The sequence below is a fragment of the Charadrius vociferus genome, unplaced genomic scaffold (genome assembly GCF_000708025.1).
Source record: "Charadrius vociferus isolate BGI_N301 unplaced genomic scaffold, ASM70802v2 scaffold19, whole genome shotgun sequence".
Classification (NCBI taxonomy): domain Eukaryota; kingdom Metazoa; phylum Chordata; class Aves; order Charadriiformes; family Charadriidae; genus Charadrius; species Charadrius vociferus.
The window spans coordinates 1559004-1582452 of NW_009650173.1; the positions used below are offsets into that span (position 1 = coordinate 1559004).

Here is a 23449-nt window from a genome sequence, read left to right on the forward strand (position 1 = left end):
TCTTTAAGAAATACTTGTTTTTCACTTCTTAACCATCCTTCCCTGAGGAAAGAAAAGCTACTACTTTCAAAATTAATCCATATACTTAATCTCATTCACAGATAATTCAAACCCATTAAAATAATGGAAACTTTATTTGCATGAAAAACTTGTTTACAATCATTAATAAATGAAGAATGAACCATTTGCATTTTCCTATTTCATGACACTTATGAAAAATGTATTAAATAAATATTTGTGAACAGATTAAGGTAAGGCAAAATTTAAGATAAAGCCCCTATCCATTGTTCACAAGTTTTGAACATGGCTCACGCTGCAAACAAGTGAAAAAATTCACTAAAGAACTTCAAATTTAACAAGATGTTACATGGGTAATTGAATCATGTCCTCAATCCAAAAACCCAATAGTAAGTAGTTTTGTGCTCAACCGTATACAATAACTTTAAAAGGGTCAGTCTATTCAGAGCAAAACTATTTACAGTTAATACTTTTGATAGAAGCACTTTGTTAGTATTGTGCAACACATTTATAAAAAATGGCTTCAAATTCCATTTATCAACCATTTATAAAGTGCTACTATCAATTCCAATTCTGCATTCTAACCCCTGTGTAACAATACTGATGTACACTAGCCACCAGCATCCCACTGGTTTTGATGGGCTGAAGAGCGAGGACAGTCCAGCATACAAATCACCAAAGTCACAAACCTACTGGTAAACACATACATGTATGTAACTGTAACCCCAGGACGTTTGATCTGTACTCTCAAAAACCAAGCAGGTGCTGCCTTTAGTCTTTTCAAAGGTCCGGACTGCAATATCCTAAACACCGTTACACAATGGAAAAAACTGGACTTGCAGTGTAGCATGAGTTGAGTACAGAGTCACTTTAAAGTAGCATGCTTTTGTTTTAGTAAGAGTTTAGATCAGAGCGGTGGGTTTTGTCCCTCGGTATCCATCTCGCTGTTACTGGGTGGGGGATGAATAGGCAGACTATCCAGCTCATCGACCTGGGGGGTAGGATGCATTACGACCAGCTGGTCCTGGGGTATGTCTGCTGCTGCTGCCGCTAAATTTGTAATAGATTTGCTTTTCACGCACTGAAAGTCAACATGCCGACTCTTTCCTTCCTCCTTCTCCCATGACATCCGAATAAATGGTCTTTGGACATAGTTGTAAATCACCTCCGGTCTTCCGCCTGGCCGCTTTTTCACTTTCTCTTTGTATGTAGGGTAACCTAAAAAATGGAGTACAGCAGTGGTTAGCAGTTCCTGCGCTGTTCAGTTCAGGGTTTTCTTTTACAAAAAGAAGATGGAAGCATAGGGAAGATTAGCAGTTGTCACCATCCGCATCCTGAATGGAAACAGATGCCATCGTGTTGTTCTTAATGTTATCTGTGCAAGGAGAACAGAGTCAGCAGCAACTACCAACCACACGGTAAGGAAAGAGGCTGCAGTGCTATTCATAATGAATATATTGCAACCAGACAACTCTTCCAAACTTCACAGGCAAAGCTAGGTGCTCCTTGAGCCAGAAGCAGCTGGCTGTTTCCAAAACACTATGGCCTGCAAAGCTGGAAATGAGATCAAAAGTAGAAAACAGTGTCACTCTGATCTGTAGTTTAATTTCCCAGGTGGAATCCTAGCGCATTCCTCCCGGCTCCTCCAAATGATGCAAATACATCGTTTTAGACCAATCACCAATGCTGGTTATGCTGTGTTCAAGTCATCTCTCCCTTCTGCCAAAGCAATAATTTTAATTACTAGAAAGTTACATATGATTATGGGTCACCAGCATTAAAGTTTAGTCAAACTGTTGTTCTTTGTCCAAAACGAGACACGCTAGCAGCAATGATCTGGTACCAGCCAGCGATACAGACAAAACCAGTTCTTGTTTAGTTGAACGGCGTGTCAGTCTGAAGGCTCACACCTTGTTCAGCTGAATTTACTTACATATTTTAGACATCATAAACAGTTAAAAGTATTTGGTTTTGGTTGGCAAATTACAACGGTAACTATGACAACTTGGTGAGTGAATGATAGAAATCCTGCAAAATACAAAGGCTGCATTTTTAAATATTTGGGTCAACAACCAGAAGGAAAGTGAAATACAAAGAAATCCAGTTGTTGTTCATTCACAACAAAAATCTCAGACTACTTAATGTAGCTGTCTTTTGCAAAGCCAGAGCTGAGATTTTACAGATCAGTCCCCTAACTTACAAGATGTTTATTTCAGATTAATATTTCTTTGCACTTCAATGATCTATTTGTTTTGTATTTCCTGAAAGAAAATATTTACCTACCACTTAACATGAAACTTCTAATTTCAAGCCCTGAAAAGGACACCAGACCAAGAACAGAATATACAAAGCTGTAAAAATGTGTCATTATTTCAGATAAAGTACAGAGAAGATTTTGCATGAAAACTAAAAGGCAAATGGCATGAGATGCAAGTTGTAAGTCAGTAGAAACCACCTAAGTTACTTGGTATATCTTGTACAGCAGTCATGAGCCTGTAACTGGGTTTTCTAGCTGGACCAGTTGTTTATTGGGTGCGCTCCCCCTCTGGCCGTTTCCTCATCTAACCTCAGTATGAAAGAGAATACCAACCCTTATTTCTGCAGCTGCAGAGAAGGGCAAAGTAGAGAAGTGCAGCAGACCTTTTACCCCCCCAAGAGAGAGCAACGCTTCTCTTACCTTCAATGCCCAGTCGGATCTTCTTGAGCCCCCTTTCCTTCAGAACCGATTTGGCCACATCTCGATTTTCAATGTATTTGAAGAATCTATACAACTTTGTGCTGTAAATAACTAAAAATACATTTTAATGAGGAAAAACTGTATTCAAAGATTAAACTCCTAGTCTTAAAACACAAAGATTTATCTTATTCACTGTTTTGCTTTACTCTAGTATTTCTGTTTCAGAACAGAAGAAACAGAATAGACTCAAGAACTCCTCAAAATATCCAACACAAATGTGAGAAAAATGGCTGCAGGTAGTGTAAAATGGGTTAGTTGCACATGTCATTTTCCCTATCAATTTAGTCTGTTTTATACACTTAGGGTTTTTTTGTTGGATTTAGGAATGCAATAGGACAATTCACAGAGCAAACCATATTATATACTCCCAACTCCACCAAAAAAGACATCTTTTTTTTCCCTTCTTTGAAGAAATTCCTGCAGACAGTAAAAAAAAATAAATAAATCTTTCCATTCTTCTTGCCATTACGTAAGAGAGACCTGCAAATCAGTCTCAAAAAACCCAGACTTGTGAAGCAGAACAAGAGTGACACCTTTGCAATTTCAATTATTGCACCTCAAAAGAAGGGACTGGGACCACCAATCCCATACAGCTGCACACATCCAAATCAACTGTTTATGAAAAGTATAAATGTAAAAAAAAAAAAGGCAACTGTGTGCCTAATTACTTAGGTAGGAGGATTTTTAATTGACATCTTTGAGACATAAGAGGTCCTAGAAATGTGAGCCAATTGTGTTACTTGTGTTAGAACAACCACGTTTGACCTATATTCACATTGACCCTCCCTTCTTTAGGAAGAGCTGCAGGTTTGCATCCTCCAAAAACATAAGGGTTTTTTAAAGTTTGTTAGTGTTTTGGTTGTAGTGGATTTTTTTAATTAAAAAAAAAACCAAACAACAAAGCAAAACTGTAATACTTTGAAGACCCTTCTAAGAAGATTCTATACTACTGGAGAACAAAGGGTATCCTCAAGCTCCTACATCCCCCCATAAAAACCCGAATTTCAAGTTTTCACACTGAAGCAACATTTTCAACCATAAGGATGGCACTGATGCAGGGAAGAGCACTCCATTCATAGGTGCTTTAACTCATCTATACACCAAACTTATACTTCTAAAAATACTAACACTTCCCCCCCCCCGAAAAAAACCCTCTAGTTTTTCTCCTACAGTGAACATGACTCCTATCCACTTTTCTCATTAAGCTCTTTCTGAAAAATATTTCCCTCCCCCTCATTGACTGACAATACCTTAATAACAAAAACTAGCTTCTCTTTTGAGACTTAAACATAACACACAACATATCTTTCCGTGAAGCAGAATATTAAGCAGAACTACCTAGACTAAGTGTTTGTGAGGCATTAGGGATGTTGTAAAGACTTTGCCAATAGCGCTTATGTACAAAACAGTTAAATCAGCACATTTACTGCTACCTCTACCACAGCATGGCTTGGTGGAAACAATGAAAAACTTACTTTGTGAATACTCCTCTCCCATTTGTGGAGGATACTCTTCATCCCAGTCAACAACATCATCATCTGTCAGCACAACAATATGGCACTCCCTCTCACCACTTTGGGCACTGGCCACCATTAATGGGAGAATCATTTCTTCTAGATAAAACTCAAATTGTTTGCGAGCACCGTCATTTGACAATTCATGCATAAGAGCACCTGGAACAAAATTTGAAGCATAAGCACATTTGAAAACTTGGTAAAGAGATGAAGACAGGAATAAGAAACATGGTAGTTCTGTTTATTTGGCAGTATTTACTGCAGACAGCTATAAAGACACTTAGTCTATTAGTTCGTATAAGGATCAGAACTTTTTCAAATGTTTACTAGAAGCCACAACGGAAGTTCAAACTAATAGGACGGTCCTGCAGATGTTAACATGATGTTGGGCAGACAGCAGAGTGACTTTAAGGAGACCTCCTTCATGTTTTACTACTGTTAAACGTTTGGTAATTGCGTGTAAGGCTCCTCTCGGGCTTCCTAAAAGAAACATTATTTAAGCCAGTTGCTGAAAGAGCAGAGCACGCAACCCACTTTTCATAAGCAGTAGCTTAAAAACAAAGCCTATCAAAACCCTCACAGCCTATCAAAACCCGCACAGCATGAGCTGCTAAATCCTTCTGCTAAGGACAAAGTGCTCCGAGAGTGTGACTCAGCAGGAGACATGCCGTGAGGTCGCGGCACTGCTGGTGAAGGCACAGGCGCCCCACACAGATCTCACAGCTGGAATGCCACAGCTTGTCCCGGTGCCGGGCTCTGCACTGCACAAACACCATGAGATCAAAGGAACAAGAGAGACAGGCCAGGTCATCTAAACATTGGCCAAAACTTTGGCTGCACTCAGGAAAGGAACGAGCTGAAGAGACACTACACGCTGGGAATCGTGATGCACCTTACCAGCAAAGCTGTGCTACTCTTACTAGCAAACACAGCTTAATTCTCTTAAGCAAGGAGTTGAGTAACTTATCCTCCCTATCCTCTGCAAACAAGATACCACCTAATGTTACTGTATTTGTACTGCAAATGCGTCAATAGACTTTAAGTATTCCACAGAACTGACCACAGCAGAAAAACATCTGAAGATCAGATACTGAAATATCAGAAACAGTTTTTCCAAAGGTGTGCATCCATTGCCTTTGGAGCTTTATTACTAAGAGATAAAAAAGGATGGATTTTGCTCATGTACTGTCAAGCCATGTTCCTTACTTTAATAAAGCATACAATTTGGAATTAACCCCCCCATATATATGCTTAAATTAAGTCTTGTACAATTCAAATTATTTTAATAAATTCTGTACTTACTGAGATCTCTGCATTTAATAGTACTATACTCAAAAGAGATACAGAGATAGTCACACGCTTCTCTCAATTCAGGAATAGATATCCCGTCAGGACAGCGTATCACTCCAGTCTTGTAGTAATCCTACAGTAATGCAGCAAACAAAAAAAACACAATGCAATTCAACATTCACTGACAGAATCATTCCATCATTTCATTTATGATGCTTTCTCCACGAGCAAACCCCCTAAAACGTAAAAGAGTAACACATGTTAAGAAGCTGTCAATTTTATTGTCCTCAAATTTATCAGTTTTCTGAGCTGCTTCCAGAGGAGTAGGCTCTGGTTAAAGTTGTTATTTAAGTAACAGCTATTAATACTGAACATTTTAGTGAATCTACACTGTCTTTTATCTATACTTCACTCAGCTTTTGCTATTCTGGTTCTGCTGACAAAGCAACGTGGCAGCTCTACTTCTTTATGTAGATACGAAATACGTAAGGGGCCATTTTCTTCTCAGACGGTAGTTTGCTTTTCTCCTCTTACCTGCAGTAAGTTAACTTCCAGTACGCTGTATCAACTAATGTCAGCACAAGAAGTGCTGAATACATCTCAACTAGATGAACTAGATGCATAGGAGAAGGTGAACAAATTTCTAGCAGGCAGTATTTTTTTTTTATTTCATGCGTGCTTTCTCTCTCCCTGGCTGTCACATGCACATGTCTACAAACCTACGGGTGTTTTCCTATCAAGCATTTATTTCCCCTCTAGAGAACAATACAAGAAGAACAGTATTTATTCCATCCACAGCATCCCGATATGCATGTAAGGTGACAGCAACAAGTCATGCCTCTTAATACTGATAGTGCTTGTCCTAACAGTACTTGCCCCTGAAACTCACCAGAATAGCACGAAACACAGTGGAACCAATTCCTTCAGCAACTTCATACTCTCCTTTTTCATTAGGACGTGTAAAGTTATGTTCTCTGCCCGATCCAAACATCCTGCTCAAGAACAGAAGTAATTTAGTTACAGTTTCTTACACTGATTTTATTTTTGTAAATCTGAAAAGCAATGTGAAACATTGTACTAAAATGGCAAAGAAAAAACAGCCTATTTTATTTTGTATATATGCACACTCTTCGGTTTAGTTTATGTTTAGCAAGACTACTAGAAAACAGAAAGCAGGTAGTGTAACTCAGGAAAGTCTGGTTTTATTCTTCAGTCTTAACTCGCCAATATCCTTTAATCAAAACAAAAGTCAGACCAGGCCATTTCCTGCCAGTGCCAAACATCGGGGGGACCCAAAACAAAACTTCTTCAGCATTTGTGGGGTGATGTAGCAGAAGAACAGGTTTTGTTGTGGAATTCACATTATTTAAAGACATTTGAAGTAGTTTAAGAAACAAAACTTAGTGTTCAGTTACATGCAACTCACCTCAATTTCATTTAAAATAGTTAATTCAAAAGTTAAAATAACATTCTGATAGAAGATACTTGTACTTAAGGGTAGCATATACAGCATATTTCTCCCTGCTAGGATGCAAGGCAAATTGGACTAAGGAGAAAACCACAAGTAGTACAAACAGTAGCTACAGTACCCCATCAGACCACCAGGGAAAAAAGCTGACTTTTTAAAACATGCCTATGACACAGAACTACATCCTATGATTAAAAAAGAATTGCCATCTGCTTTGTTTTATTTACGTGTATACCCCAATGACAAATTTTTGCTTTCATACAAACAACTCAGAGTTGGCATACTGTGCTTATTTATAATGGAGAACGAAGTAACTTTTTTCACTTAATGATTCAACGTGCGTTTTCTGACCGTTCTTCAAGACAAGAAATAACATTTAAGAAAAAGATAGTCTAAGAGGATATAGGCTTAAGGTAAATAATACATTGTTATTGGTTAGTTTTACCTCCCAGAACATGCTAGCTAAGCTGTTCCTGTTTAGCATCCCGTGAACTGACATTGGGGGAAAGTGGGTTTCTAACTAACTTGCGTTTTAGAGCACTATTTCCATATTTTTATTAACCTACTTTTGAATTAGCAGAAGATAAAATAAGCTTGTTCCCTGAAACAATCCCAAAGGGAGAATAACTCAGCAACACACATAAAAAAAATATCTAGTGCAACAGCCCACACCACTTACTCTCAGGGTGGGAATGAAAAAGGAAATTTTCACCACATATGTATACATATATGCATGTATTACACAGATACAAATGCCTCACATCAATGATTTAATTCTTTTAATTAGTTCTATTTATTTCCCTTTACTGTTTACATAGAGAAGCATTTTGTGCTTTCTCTATAACACTTCCCCTTGACTTCTCACAAAATAGGGAGCCAAAGTACTATTTATCCCACACAGTGGTGATTTAAACAAAGCAGAAATTGTTTAATCATATGTATTACCTGTATCTTGGAAAAATAGCTTTATATATATTTTTTTTTAAAATATGATTATATCCTAATGGGCTGAGAAACAGCCACATTTTAATAGAAAAGCCAAATCCAAAGTGACACAGACATAAACCTTTAGTTCTTTCTTGCTACAAGTTTGTAAGCGGTGCTCTCTACATTTGCACAACGCAGAACCAGCCAGTATTTGAGCAAGTGAAGTGTAGAAACTTTCCCCATCAAGCAAACATGTTAAATACATTGCTCATTATAGTTTCTACAGAAAATATTACACACATCTTGTGGACTTTCATTCAAATATTCACCATTTTGAGTGTTGGGTCTCTTTACTGAGAGGCTCTGACCTGTTAAACTGACTATCTATTTGACATTGCCCTGTCCAAAAAGCATTTCAGAAGATCGATGTGCTGAGCTTGAATGTTGTCAGTGTAGACTCATTAAGCAAAATAAATTCCTTCAAGGTTTTCCTCCTTGCTATTCTGAAACAGACTATCTACACTCACTACTTTGTTTTATGAAGCAACCAGATTTAAAAACAAGATACGGAATGAGGCAGACTGAATGCAGAAGCAATGCCCAGCGAGACAGAAGGAAATGAGTACATCATGACATCTTAATTTACTTATGAACTCTTTTGTCTCTAGGTAACAGACATCTATTGGCATCTCTGTCAAATACAGAGAACTTACATCTGATTTTTACTTAAAGACCTTTGCAAATTGGTAATATTAAACATTAGCCGATCAGCTGTAGCAATACGAGTTCAACAGTTATTTAAACAGTTTTAATACCTACAAAGCATTTATGGCTCTTCTATAGTTAGGGATTAAAGGAAAAAAAAAAAGATACAAACCTGCCCAACATTGTGTTAGGTTGTGCGGTAAAGATAGAAGGATCTACAACAAATCTGGTGTTGTCCACTATGAGCGTTACTCGTTCAGAAGTTCTTACATTCCGAGCTCCCTCTTTTCCATTTTCATATACAAACACCATTTCCCCACCAGCCTTGCAGCTCCCATCTGAACTTGACTGGCTGCTGTTTCTGCTGCTGTTCCCCATGCTAACAACAGAACCGTTAGGGGAAGTCTTCTGAGGACGAGGACTGCTTGGTCGAGATGAACTGTGATCCTTTTCTCGATCTTAAGTGGGGACAAGGTAGAAGGAGAAAAACACCAGGAAATTAAATTATAGATTTACATGAGGTCTATGCAGTTTATGACTTTCCAGGAACAAAACATGGCAACTCGGTAAGTACAAGTTCTTTCAATTAAGTCTATTCTAGATAAAGAAACCTTCAAAAATAACAGTCCATATATGAGATCCTGAAGTTTCTACTACTTAGACATCAAAGCCATCTCGTCTCCCCAAAGCCTTTACAAGAAAAATTTAGCTTTCTAATACTGAAAAAGCAACTCAACATAACAGAGAAGCTATGCACAACAGTTTGCATTTAGTGCGGTAGTTCAAAGAAACAAACCAAGTTTTGTCACATAAAAAGGGAAGTGTTTCCTATATTTCTAAATACCTAAACTCTACCAAGTAATGTGGAAGTGTTTAGTCAATTATCTTCTTAGAAAAATTAGACTGTTTGTGTGATTTGAACTAAATAAGAGCACTACGTAGGGATACATAGTGCAGACTAAAGAGAAAGTTATGGCCTATCAAAAAAACATACTACCAGCCCATGGAACATGTTTGTATGTTGTTGCAGCAATGAATAAAGCTTTTTATTGTATTCTTTTAACAAAATAATAATTAAAGTTTAAGAATTTTACTCCTGAAAAATTATCGATCTGAACACACCAGAATGATACTGCCTTGTTGGTGAAGTAACATTCCTGATGCACGGAGTGAGCTGAGATTCTGCTCTTTCATGGGATGAGTCACGAGATCTGTCACTTGATCTGCGTCTGTCCCTTGATCTCTCATGTCCACCACTTGCACCATGAAAGCTCATCTTTGTGTAGTCTATTCCTTTAGCAATACGAGATGAGGTGCTGAAAACAAAAGCAAAAGGCAAACATTCAGAATTTCAAAATTTCAGAAACATTATACATTAAAAATTTTGAAGGCGTTCACACTCCATGTACACGTTGTGAAGATTAGTATTATCCACCTCCATTTTCTTTCTTTCTTATACCCAGGTTTACATTTACAAACATGAACACTAAGTAGACAGCACAAATTACCTGTTTATTGCTGTGTGATCTACAGAGACACTGCCTGATCCATTGAGCCTGCCTGTGAACCTGTATTCACAGAAATCCCTTCCAGAACAGGTAAGTCAAATACAACTGAGCATTTTATTTTGATTCTTACTGTTAAATTAAATGTTCTAATCAAATCATGAAATTAAGACTTAGCAGTCATTTCTTTCCAATGAAACCTGATTTTGAAAACCCTTTTCAGGGCACAGGCTTTTAGTACTGACTTCACGTTTCTGCAACTTGCCCTTTACAAAGGTGACGAGCCATAAACTAGTTGATATATCAAGGCACACCAGCCAAGGGTTTGTTTCTGCGCATTCTTTTTTACATTTTCAGTTACTCTTAGAAGGAACCATAGTAAGCCACAACAACCCAGACAGCAAACATATGAACTATATTATTAAAGCCAAGACCTACAGCGCTGTCAGTAACAAGTAGGACATTTGTTCTAAACTAGCAAATTTTAATGTAAGAGTTTAATATTTTTTTAGGTTGTGATTAAATTATGTTACATTCCTAAATTTAAGATATTGATTTGCAGTAATTATTAAACCTACCAACAAAACCCAGTCAATTTCAAGACCCAGTACTCTCAGAAACTATCTAAAATTAAATATCAAGTCACAACAGCTATCATTGCTTTTTACCAAAAATACTTGCGCCTTTCATTTGTACTCTGTAAGCCAGACATTTTTCTATCAGGACAGCACACATATCTGTGTCCTTGCACCCCGCTGGAATTCCTAAATCAGTTCCTTTGCTATTTGCCTTTCAAGCATGGGCACGACAATGCTCCTTATTTACCGGTTTAACTGAGTGAACTTTCCAAAAGCCTCCAGTACTGGATAACCGAGACAGACGTCTGCACAGCTATAAGGTCTGACAGACAAAGAAGGGTCATAATTTCCCATAGGAGCCTCAGTGCCCCACTTGCTCACAGCCTGCAAATCCCACAACTTCTACCAAGAGACCTTAAATATGACTGCTAGGAATACTGTAGGATTCAAGAACACAAACCTAGCTAAGAAAGGCACAACAAATTTTAAAAGCGTGAACTGTAGAAGCAAGTTAAAGAGAATGTCGTCTTTTTAAGTCGCTTAGAGGTAATGACAAAAAAAAATAATCAAGACTATTAAAAAGGTGAACATCTAGCATGGTATGTTTCAGCTTCAGGTTTCTATGACTGGTAAGAAGAGGAGCTTAAATAAGAACAAAAAGCCTAGGATAGATCTTACGCAGTTTACAGTGGCATAAAATTATCAGCACAATGCAAAGAATAAGAAATATACCTCTCAGCTAAGGAACACAAGCTTCTCCCCACTCCATTTGAATGAGGGAAGGATCTCGTATCCAATAAAGCAGAAGCTTGGTGCAGAGAGAATCTACTGCAATACTGTTTCCTGCCAAGCTTAAAATATGCTGCAATAAGACATGCATCTCTAGGATGTGAAGTCAGCCAAAGGTCTACTGAATAAGCTAAAAAACCCGCAAGCCTAGCTTATGGCTGGAAATGCTCAGATTTACAGTCCAAGAATAAAGATGATCCAACCATTTTTAGTACAAGTAAACAGAATTTTCCTCAGGACTTCCACTGCAATTCTGAACATACTAAGACCCATAGCACTTCAGCATGGCTAATGTCTCCTTTCTTGTTTTACTTCTCTGTAAAAGAAAGGCAAATTCTGTATTATGAAAGTGAAATGTACAAAAGTTTGCAAGAACAAGATCTGCAAGCCTCCCTTTCAAGAACATCAACAATTTAAGAAAACCTTTGCACCTCTTCTTCCATATATATATATATATATGCATAGAAAACAAATCCATTTTAACAGGTTCAAAATATGCCCACAAATTATTGGAAATGTGGATTGCAGCCTATAATTAAAATTGAACTTGAAGCCAAAGTGTGAGCCCTGTTTAGACAGGATGATGTTCATTACCACCACAGCTAAACTTCCCAAGAAACGGTCACAATTTTTATTTTTTTTTAAAATAAGAACCTCTGTATCTCATCTGCCACTAAAGGATTTATATTTGCACATCATGGTATAACCAACTATCCCACAAAGGAGGGACTGAGGAGTGCTCAAACCCATACATAGCAGGCCTGTGACAAAACATCTCAGCAAATCCTAATAAAGCCACATGTGATCAGGCCTTTGTTGAAGCAGCGCTTTGATCCTAGCCCAGACAGTATTTCTAACAATGCTGTGAGAAATCAAAATTTTACAGGTGCCACATTTTATAGTATCAAAATGTATGGCTCGGTATTTCTCAACAGCTAAAGCGCTCTAGTTGCTTTAAATAAGGGAAACACACTACAAAAAGAAACTGAACCACTGCAAGGACACGCAGGCTTATCATGCATTTGGCAGAGCAGACATGAATTACCCTTTAACAGAGAAGGCAATTAAAATGCGATTCTTAATCCAGAAAACTATCTAAAGCCACATTCATTACCCTCTAAGCAGTGATTCAGAGTTCACACTGAAGTAGGACAAGCCCTAGTTAATAATCTCTTTACAGAAGCCGAGAAAAACAGGTGCCACAGGAAGTAACACTGACTCAGCTGGCATCATACTTCCTCCTCACTCATGTCTCAATTAAGGACCAAACACGCTGGGCATGACTGTTTCAGCCATACCTTCCCAGTATCCGAACTGGGGCTACTTCTGCCTCAGTACATACAACCAGCAAGCCCGGGGGCAGAGGGGCAGTGCACGCAGATTAATGTGCCTCCTGATGCCAGCCCCGTCCATCCCTTCGGAGCACGGACACGTGGACCGTCAGGTTCAGCACACCGCACTACCAAAGAGGCAGAGGCTGCCAGATGGAGGACGACAGGATCCTTAAATATTAAATCAATTGTTTCCGAAACAGACAGATTAGTAAATAATTTCAAAGAGCTGTTGAAATTGCAGCTGGCCACACCATTCATTTGCTCTGCTTCTATGTTGTACTTTCCTCCCTTTAGCATACAGATTAATGCGAACTGGGAGAGCAGCACATTATCTATTAGCCAGAAGATGCAAGATGCAAGCCAAAATTGAAAGACTTCTGAGGATTCAAGCAGTTTGGCTTAGAGACAGCACCATACGAATCATGAATCTTCACTCATATTAATAAATACCATCTAAAATGTCAATCTTAAATCTCATCACTGTTGAGTCACAGTACACACACAAAAAATAATTACTCTTTGATCTGTCACATATATACCTGACAAAATCTTAAGTTCCGTTTGTTTGACAGCATGTGTACTCAGATAAATACTAGCACTGAAATACAACTTTGCACTACAATAAACGAGACAACTGAAATGAGTTTAAATCTGAACAAAGATAAAATAAAGAGATGGAATCTTGCATGTCAGAAGAGACAGTCACTGGCTCTACCCTGCAATATTTGACTAGGAAAACTGTGTCACTGAGCTACCCTATCAGTCTCAAAAAGGAGCTACATCTGTGGCCAGTACACATGAAAAAAGATCTGTGGCTCATTTTTTCCTGTAAAGAAACTTTAGAAGAAGCTGCAAGTGTTCAAGAAATGAAGACATCAGAACTACCAAATAATTTTGATTTTTTTTTGATAGAATGACTTGTTAATAAATAACATCACACACACACCATCAGCCCCCCAAAGCCACTGGGGACAAGAGGCTAATTCTGGAGGCAAACACAAAAACCCTTTGCTCCATATCAGCAATGCAAAACTTGTTAGGAGTTACTTTATTTCATGCATTACTAAAACCAAAACGTTCACTCTTTTTCTCTCCATAGTTTTAAAGTACTGATTTCTTAAGTTGCTAACAAAGACTTGGCAGTGCATTTAGTTCAAGAAGTCCTAATGTTTGTAGAAAATGGAACTTTAACTACAAACCTGTTCCCAGTGATGCAGGCAAGCCAAACTGGCATTCGCTACCGAGTTCCATAGCTGTGTCGATGCAGCTACCTACCTACAACGATGGAAAAGCGACCCACAAAAGCAGAGCCACCCCATTTGCAAGAACAGGCAAACTGTTAGAAAGTATTGTGTTTCACAGAAGCATTATGCAGAGCAGATAAAACACCAGCACTTCTCCAACAGCAGTGAACCACTGATAATTACAAATGCCAGGAAGCTGTTGGTCCCATGCGGCACCTGGCTGCCATGCCATATTAATTTGTAACTTCAGCCTACAACAATCAGTGATGGTCTGCACAGTGCATTACTTCCAGCCTCCAAGAAAGTCATTATAGTTTCAGATCTCTATCTCACTCTGAAAAGAAGTATTTGTAATGTCAACTTTCAATTAATTTCCCAGCCAGTGACCATCAGCTGCGCTCTTTGCTGTGGAAGCCATGGGCAATGACTGAGGCACATCACCAGCCTCGAAGCAAATTTTTTTCCTTTGAGCTTAGCAACATTTTGCATTTAATTTAAAACCGTAAGAGAAAAAAAAACACCCCACATCATTTTAAACCCACAGCCTGATTTTCTCATTCACTACAGCTGGAAAAAGCCCCATATATGTAGACCATCTAGTACCCAAGTTTATAAAGGGAAGGCAAAAGTCTTGCTTTATCAATTAATTTCCTACCAGGGAGGGGAGGGGGCACACAACAGCATGACACAACACGCCAATCCTACGAATATTGGTATATTTAGACTATCTTCACAAATTCAATATACAGTTTTTCCTGGCTCCAAAGGAACATTGGGACACCAGCACTGCACCCATTCAAGAACTTTAAGTCAGTGATAGAATTTATTTTCCCCCTCAGTCAGGGATCAGGGAAGCGGCATTTTCATTAGAAGCAGCTGCCTCACAAAGAAAACCAAATAAGCTCAAGGCTTCATTTAAGCAAACCTATTTAATATGATGTAAAGGAGGAAGAAGAGTACCATCAAAATGGCACACTTGTCATGCTGGTATGCTTCATATTTTTGCAGTAAGGGAAGAGCAATTTAAAAAAAAAAAAGTAAATGCTCTTCAATTTAATGATGTTTTGGAGTCATCTGTGGAAGGAGAGCTTCAGTTTGTCTTTATACATAACAACATATTGCTCTGAATATATTACTAATGATTAAAATAAGTCATTAAACTGAATTAATGCTACTGCCAAAACAATTAGCATGTATTCCAATACAAAAATTTCATATGCATCCCACTGAATACTGCCAATAAACATACTTTTTTATAAACCCAGCTCTTGTCTACACAGAATTATGGTGCTAAATCAATATACTTGTTACCCCCAAAACCACCCTAAAAGCTTATCTAACTGAAAAGGACACAGCAGTGGAATACTAGCCAAGATTTTTACCCTTTTTTTCCTCCCTTTATCTTCTAAAACTTGCATTAACTAACTCTTCTTAAAACATAATCTTAGATCCAATCCTTTCCTAGGACAATTCACATAATCAACACTTGTAGAACAGGGATACAGAGCTTTATCTATATGCTACATTACAGATATATTGCTATAAGGCTTTAGAAGAAAAAAAAATCTGTTCTGCTCATACTGCTAGGACTTACACAATGACAATGCTTATGCCCCTCTTCCTCCCCCTGAAGTCTGTTCTTTGTCAGCAGACATTTCAATTGACCAGTGCACACAAAGGACAGTACTTTTCCTCATTCTTTTCCTGAATAATGCCCACAGATTATTCCTGTTAACGGATACGCACCTTCCTCTTGTATCTATCAGGGAGGAAACACAAAAGCATGGAAATAATTTTGAAATCAGAGCACAAAGGAATTCTGCTCCTTCCAAGAAGGCAGCTTTGAAAGCCAGATCAGCATCCTTTGGCATTACTTGTTAAGTTCAGCATATTTGATATTTCCATCATTTCTTCAGTAGTTCAATGCACCATCAGCGAGCCTTACTTTTTCCTCCATCATCTTCCCCTCAAGGATAAGAGATTGTAGCTATACAGTCCATTAAGTGTTCAAAGACGCAAACCCCTCTAGATATTAATTCAATTCAATTTCTCACAGTCACTGACTCAGCCATGCGTAGTGCAATACTGACGTCTGACCTCGCAGCCTCCTGTGAGCTGAATTCATACTTGCCGTTTCTCCATCTCTAAGCAGCCATTGGGTACCGCGATTGACAGGCAGGGTGGGGAGCGTGCGAGAGGAGAGCTGCTCGGTACCGTGCCAAGTACCATCTGCGAAGCTATTTCTAGTCCTGCCAGCTTGTCGGGTTTCAGCACACAAACACCACATCTGAAAAGGTTATTGCTAACTTTCTCTTGTCACATCTCTCATTTGTAATCATGATCGTTCCAGATAGACAAATCCATACAAGTTTCAGAGGACGGTTAATTTGTTCCTGTAAAGTCTCCCAGGATTAATAGTTTAAATTAATTCACCTTTCTCTGAGTTCACAAGCAGGTACAGCAATAGCCTTTTGAGAACAAGGCAGCACAGCCTCCATTTTTTAACTACGAATATCCCTTTTCCAAAAAGTCTAAGCCAGGAAAAAAGTACTAAGCTTCGTGACAATCCAAATATCAGTATATAATTATACTAATCAGTCTGTTTACTGATCAGAAATCAGTTCACCAAGTCCTGATGTAGCACATCTTCACATCAATAGGTCATCAAATGCTTGACAAGTCAAGTCCATTGAGCACAAAAAGCAAAGTAAATTAATACACGTGTCAGGATAAAATTTTCTGAAGGTTTTTTCTTTGGGGGAGGATAAGTAAGCATTATGCTACAGCCTTTTTTAAATTATTCTTTTTAGAATGTCTGTAGGCTGTTTTAAGGAGCCTCCAATACACTGGAGGAATAGTTTAAAAGCAAGTCTTACAATAAATAAAAATCAAGATGTCATAAGCGGTAGAGTGGAAATTAAAATATGATGAAAACTGAAGGAATACGGGGGATCGTTCAGCAAAAGACTGCTGTTAGGAAGTCAGTAAGAAAAACAAGAGACATGATTAGAAAGGCAGGAGAGCATCGGCATTCTAAACTGAAGAGTCAGCTCTTCAGAGATGGAAGGAAAATTTCTGCCCACACAATTTCAAATACCTGAGCCGATGAATTTTCTCCTGTTTTTAGGGTCTTGAGAGGGTTCTCACAACCACCCTCCCCATGCCCCAAGGGTAGAATAATCATCACAGTCTTGTAAGCCTTTTCTTCCCTTCAAAATAAGCCATGGAAGACATAGCTATACTAAGCTGTACAGAAAGCATGCTGGAAAAACCTTCTTTCTCAGGCATTTTTTTGCCTCCAATAGAACAGCCTCCCAGCAGCAAGAAAAAGCGCAAGTGCACCCAGGGTCTCTCTGCACTGGTTCCCTATATGGGGTCTTTTCTCCACAACAGAATTAGCATGTTTTGTTCTCCTTTACTCCTATTTCAGGGAGAGGGAACGTGACACAAAACTACGCAGGACGTGCATCCATCAAAATCCTGTAGAAGCCCAGTCCAGCAGTCACGCTTAACTTGCGGCTCGGCCTCCAGTAAGGAAGCCCTGGGAAAGAATTCTCTCTGCTTAAACTGGGAGTGCTACAGGATCTTCCCTCAACTCAACACAGCAGCTCTGCGAACACCTTCCTGATGCTAAATTCTTAAACACTCACATAATTTCAGTCTCCAGTGGGCCCTCTCAGCTATGAGTAATGAATTTTTAGTAATTCAGTTCCATTTCAGGAAGGAACTGACATATAAATCCCACGAGCACTCAGTTGCCAAAGGGATTTTTCAAGCAGCAAGGAGTTAGCCTTTAGGTAGGTATACCTTCACACCTTATGACTTCCATCAAGCTACCCAAATACATAGCATCCAGTGTTCTTTTATAGAGGTTTTTATTTATATTCCAATTCCTACACCATTTTCAAAATGGGATGCTAGGTAAAAATCAAAGTTTAAGAAACTCGGAAGCATATTCTCTTCCTTGGAACTGGAAAGTAACTCCATCTATTGAAAATCAGCTTCAGAAGTTCAAATTCAAAAGAACTGAACTTGTACCTAGTCATTATAGTTTCTACTCTCAGAGCAGAAAGGAGCAGAGAGCAATGCAGGATAGAGTTTTCCATAAAAATTCGAGGGTGTTATAGCTTCACCCCTAAAGAGCTTTGTATCTTAATTAAAAGTCAGGTCTGATCAAGTTCTGCATGATGCCAAAGTTTAATGGTTGGTCTTGATGATCTTAAAGGTCTTTCCCAACCTAAATGATTCTATGATTCTATGAAGTCCACCACAAATAATATCTGATCGTATCTGGAAAATATGTCCGTATGTGCTAGACAAGTTCAAGAGGATTTAGTGTGTGCTTTTGCACAGGAAGTCACTAAGTTTTCCTTCTCAGCAGTCTTCACAAGCTGATGTTTCAGAAATAAAGGATTTCAAAGAGGAAGAAAAAACCCCAAACACACACAAAACTGTAAAAGACCACTTGCTGTACCTTAGATACCTTACAAGAGATTGGTAAATTGATGTTTTTGAAAGTCATCACTGAGTGCAGCCCATTTTTCTAGATTCTAAGAACATCTCTTCTCAGCCCATCTCAGTTTCTTCTCAGGGTTTACATCCCGGTACCAATAAAATCTAGATGAAGAGATCTTGATCTGTCAATACCGTGTTGCGATTAAGAGCAGGCATGTTTGCAGTTAACTTAAAGCAGATGGTGCACGGTAATTCATAGACTATGACCTGAGTCCATGGTGAAAGGAGGCCTAATTCTTTTCATGTTGTATGTTGTGCAGGCCTGCCCCATTCTATAAAGTGTTCAACTGCAGAAACCCAACTTACAAAAAGAGAAATAAAACCCATCTTGCAGTGGAAAACAGATTATACATTCTGATATCATTCCAGAGACAAGAAAAGGACCCCTCTGGGGATGTTTCATGTGCTTACAAAACGCTGAGGCAAGTAGCACTTCCATTCACAACCCATGAATGCATCCTCCCAGCATGCAAAAATAATATTAAGGAAAAAAATTCTCAGTGTTCAGCATCTGCACAATAACTTGTCATCTATGGAAAATTTTTCAAAGAAGCTGAAGATTTTCAAAGATTCAAGAGGTTCAAGAGTCATGACAACAGAATCACAGCACAGCCACATTTTGTTCATTAATACAGTAGGGCAGGCAGGATTTTGAATCTAATACTATCTAAATAAAATCAACAAACAAGGAATTATCAAATGGGACTAAACCAGAACCAGATTTAGAAAATTAAATCCAGGATAAATCTTAAGGAAGAGGCAAATTTAAGTCACAGATTTTCCACAACACCAAAGAAAGCACTTAGAACAACAGATTTAGAAATAAAGTCTTCCAACAACAACAAAAATTACAGCACTATAGAGAAGTTACATGTGGAAGCTAACAACCAATGAAAAATTAAATAGAAAATATAGAACAGCAATACCTAATAATGAAAATACAAATTCAGAGACCATTTACTTCAACCTTAGCCACTGTTTAGTTAACATATGGTTCCTGAAAGTTTTCTTCCATCTTATTTGGGTACTTAAATAAAAAGCATCTCAAAGATTTTTGTAAGAGCTTGGACAAAAAAGCCTGTTCGCATCATTAGTTACAGTCAGCCTTAACACCATATAATTTCACCCTGTTAGGCTCTTTAGATTTATACCAGGAATCATTTGCAATATATTTTGGTCCTTATTTTTTTTAATCTCTCCCTTCTGAGTTTTCTGTTACGCTGCCCATCATGGAACAAGTAAGAAAAAGGAGGAGAGAAAACAACAGTACAACTTGCCAGAGGTTTCAAAAATTGGACACCGCCAAACCAGAAAGAAAAAGATACAATGCTAACCCGCATAACTTTAATACGTACACCCCCTTAGATGGTTTTGCCACACATCCTTTGCCTCAAGGCAGACAGCACAGTGAAGGGAGCAGAGTCCCGCGTCTATCCTGGTTGCCACATAAGCCCTACACAGAGAAGGACAGCTCACAGTCCTAGATTATGTTTTCTATGAGTCTAGGAAATTATCTAAGCTATTTTAAGAACATTAAGGCTGGAGGATTAAACACTCCAAAGCACCAAGAAGGGACAAACTAAGCATCTCTCAAATATTATTCCCTTGTTGAGATCTATTATAAAGTTCTTATTTCACCATTACACTTTTCAAACCTGAAGTATTTTTTTTTCCCTTATGATAACAAGACAAAAAAGTGCAAGACATAAGACTGCAGTACTCAAACCTTTTAACAAAGCAGTTCTGTTCAAGTTATACCATTAAAACTTACGTCTCTAAAAACATTTTTCTCCTCACACTGCATTTTTCACACAGACTTTCACTTTTCTGGAGAAAAACATCAAGTCAGAAATGACAGCGATATGTCTATATTCAGCCACCCAAAATTAAATTATTTTGTTTAGGCTTTTGAATAAAGTACACTATTTTCCAATAATTGGATTCTCTGAAGTAATCAAGTATCTCAAAGGAAGAGGTAACAAAATATTTCTCATCAATTTATTCTTTATTCTATTATGACCTCAAACTATTAGTTGGATGCTCATTCGCAAAGCTTTCCAAAATAGGTCTACATTATTTGGGGGTGGGTAGGTGTTAGGGGTGGAATCAGATGTTAGCTTGAATACTGTATCCCTACCATACGCATTAAAAGGTTCCATAAAATGCTGGCTGTTCAGCCTTTTATTGGAAACACAAATTGTGTTTTGCCATAAATATGTCCAACTTAGCTGCAATTATTTTAGAGGCATAGATTTATACCTTCTGATGTGCAAACCTTGAATTCAGATCTTACGAAGTGATCAACAGCAGCCTTTCTGAAAGGCATAGGCCATAGACTTCGAGTTAACTCCTATCTGCATCAAATAATCTTTTCAGAAAGCTGCACAGCTTTTTTATTTAAACATTTCCCCAAAATAGATAATCCACAACAGACCACACATGGTAAGACATGTGCACTGTTTCTCTGGACTGGATTTACCTAGCTTCAGCTTCCAGCTACCAAACTTCATTACAAATTTGCTTACTGACTAAAGCTCATCATCATAATGCTGTTTCTGCAAGGACCCTTAGAGACGGATCAAGACATCATTATTTAACCTCTGAGTTTTCCCTGTCTCAAAAGATGTTTAGCAACTTCTGTCTTCAGAATCCCCTCTAATCAAGATTTTCCCTGTGAACTGCTGATACCAGATTTCCAATAACTTCACTCACTATACATCCAACAGCTGCATTAGCCCTTTAATCATATGTTAATGGGGACTTATGTTCAACTGACTTCCCATTGAGACAGTGTTCTTTACAGTGCCAATACCATCAGTGATTGCGAGTTGATGTAGTCAACAAAAGTGGCCTACACTCTTCGTTCCTAAATGTTAACTTTGTATTTAGTCATATGAAAAAGGCATGGTTATATGCACCCAGTTTATCAAACCACTCAGATCCCATGCTATTCATTAGTTCTTCTCATTATTTAACATTCTCCATCATGGGGCATCTCCCTTAATATCAGTTTTGGGTTTTATTCCAGATCACCAGTCATGGGAGGTAGCACGGGACCAGAGATGAACTATGTGAACTGGACTCAGCAATGAATCACCCACGTACAATCACACTCCGAGACCTGACAGAGAACGGTCCTCAATGCGCACACAATGCCCTGTTATATCTATACTGTTCACCTGCTTATACTGCACCACATTTTGATCCATAATAAGAAGCACAGATCAACCACTTACCAGGCACCATCATCTTAACAAAAACATCAGCTGTACAAAGCTGTATTCCACAAGCCTATACTGACCACCAGCAGCAGCCACCCTCTTCGGTTATGTGTTAACTGTTCCATTATTCACATCACAGACAGGCCTATAATTATGTGGGTCTCCCTGTGAGCTTTTTAATTATTGGTGCAATCTTTTTTCCTGCCCTCTTGGATGCCTCACAATTATCCAAGACTTAATGACAGGAAAACAACCCACAATATTAATTGCCCACTGAATACTTTGGGCAACACTTGAGTCCAGTATATCTGAATCTATGCAATAAAAATGCGAATTAAATTGCTGTTACTGAATGTGCTCCTTAGCTCTTTTCCTATCATCTTGCAAGTGGGAAAGCTTACCTCACTAACAATTTTAGCTAGCTAACAGAAATGTTTTAGTTGTATTTAGCACTTTTAAAAGGGCAAAGTACTTGGAAGATACACACTTATTTGGATGCTTTTATATATTTCCAGCAACATGCTTCTTCACATACATTAGCTAGGTGACTAACTGCTTTGCTTAGCTCATTTTTGACCACTATATGCTGGGAAAATACTAATTAACTTCATAACGTCTTCACATCAAGAAGCATTTAAAAATATTCTTACAGTGAGGAATGCGGGCGAAAGCAAGATCTGACACACAGCTTTACAAAAAGTGCTATAGAACGCGATACTTGCACGCAAGCAACTGTTAGTTATCACTGTGAACATATTTTAAGTGTGCTGCTTAACAGAGAGTACCGACAACTAAAAAGTGATGAACAGGAAGTAACTCCTAGTAAGCACACCCAAAAAATTCATACATTTAGTCACTCAACTGGTATCTTGATATGCACAGAAGGCATTTAGTTTTTAAAAAAAAGACTAAAATCCCACTGACTGCAAAACAAATATAAGCACAGATTAGGGAAGCTGACAAATCAGTTAGGTTAGAAAATATCTTTTAAAAGGATTAAGAAGCATTCCCTTTAGAAGAACAACACAATTTATGACAGGACATGCCACAACCAGATACAGTAGCCTTTAGAATGGACTTTCATTGTAGTTTTTGAGATGCAATAGATGGTACATAGCACCTACCTTGAATGTTTACAAAGTTTACGGGGTCTATTATGCAATTTCCGATCCCAATTCTCTGGATCACTGGAGTTACTGTCATAAGGATGAGGCCGTCCTGCCATTCCACTGCCAGCTTCCTCACACTACTGCTCTGAAAAGCACACATGCAGCACTCACAACCTACATTAAGAGAGTAGTGTTTACCTTTAAGTAATGCCATATATTAAAAAAAATAAATGAGACATGCAGAATTTAGTGTTGTTAGGTTTTGGTTTTTTAAATAAAGATTACATAAATAGGATATACTGAAGCACAACTTCTAAACTGCACGACAGTAATATTCTATACATTTTGCTGATACCTGCATCAAAAAATATTGTAATAAGAAATATAATTCTATAAATGTTGGCAGACAACTTCAGTTTTGCCACAATTAATTTCACTGTGTGCAAACAGAAAGTCACTGGTTATACAACACTAGGCAAACACATCATAATTTTC

General features: G+C 38.2%; 1 protein-coding gene across 3 annotated transcripts; it reads right to left on the reverse strand.

The window, feature by feature from the left end:
* Positions 1-112: 112 nt before the first annotated feature.
* On the reverse strand, positions 113-23128 carry BTBD10 (BTB (POZ) domain containing 10). Of its 3 annotated transcripts, none has more exons than XM_009892663.1 (8): positions 22970-23128; positions 9782-9975; positions 8832-9117; positions 6449-6551; positions 5572-5692; positions 4231-4428; positions 2696-2806; positions 113-1236 (listed from the first exon to the last, which is right to left on the reverse strand). In XM_009892663.1, the coding sequence occupies exons 1-8, from the start codon at positions 23068-23070 to the stop codon at positions 926-928; spliced, it is 1425 nt and encodes a 474-aa protein (XP_009890965.1). In that variant the 5' UTR covers positions 23071-23128; the 3' UTR covers positions 113-925. The 3 variants fall into 3 exon arrangements, with proteins under 3 accessions (XP_009890965.1, XP_009890964.1, XP_009890966.1); XM_009892662.1 differs by lacking the exon at positions 22970-23128 and adding an exon at positions 15856-16160; XM_009892664.1 differs by lacking the exons at positions 9782-9975; positions 22970-23128 and adding an exon at positions 10379-10403 and having other exon boundaries at positions 8832-8910.
* Between the last annotated feature and the right edge of the window lie 321 nt (positions 23129-23449).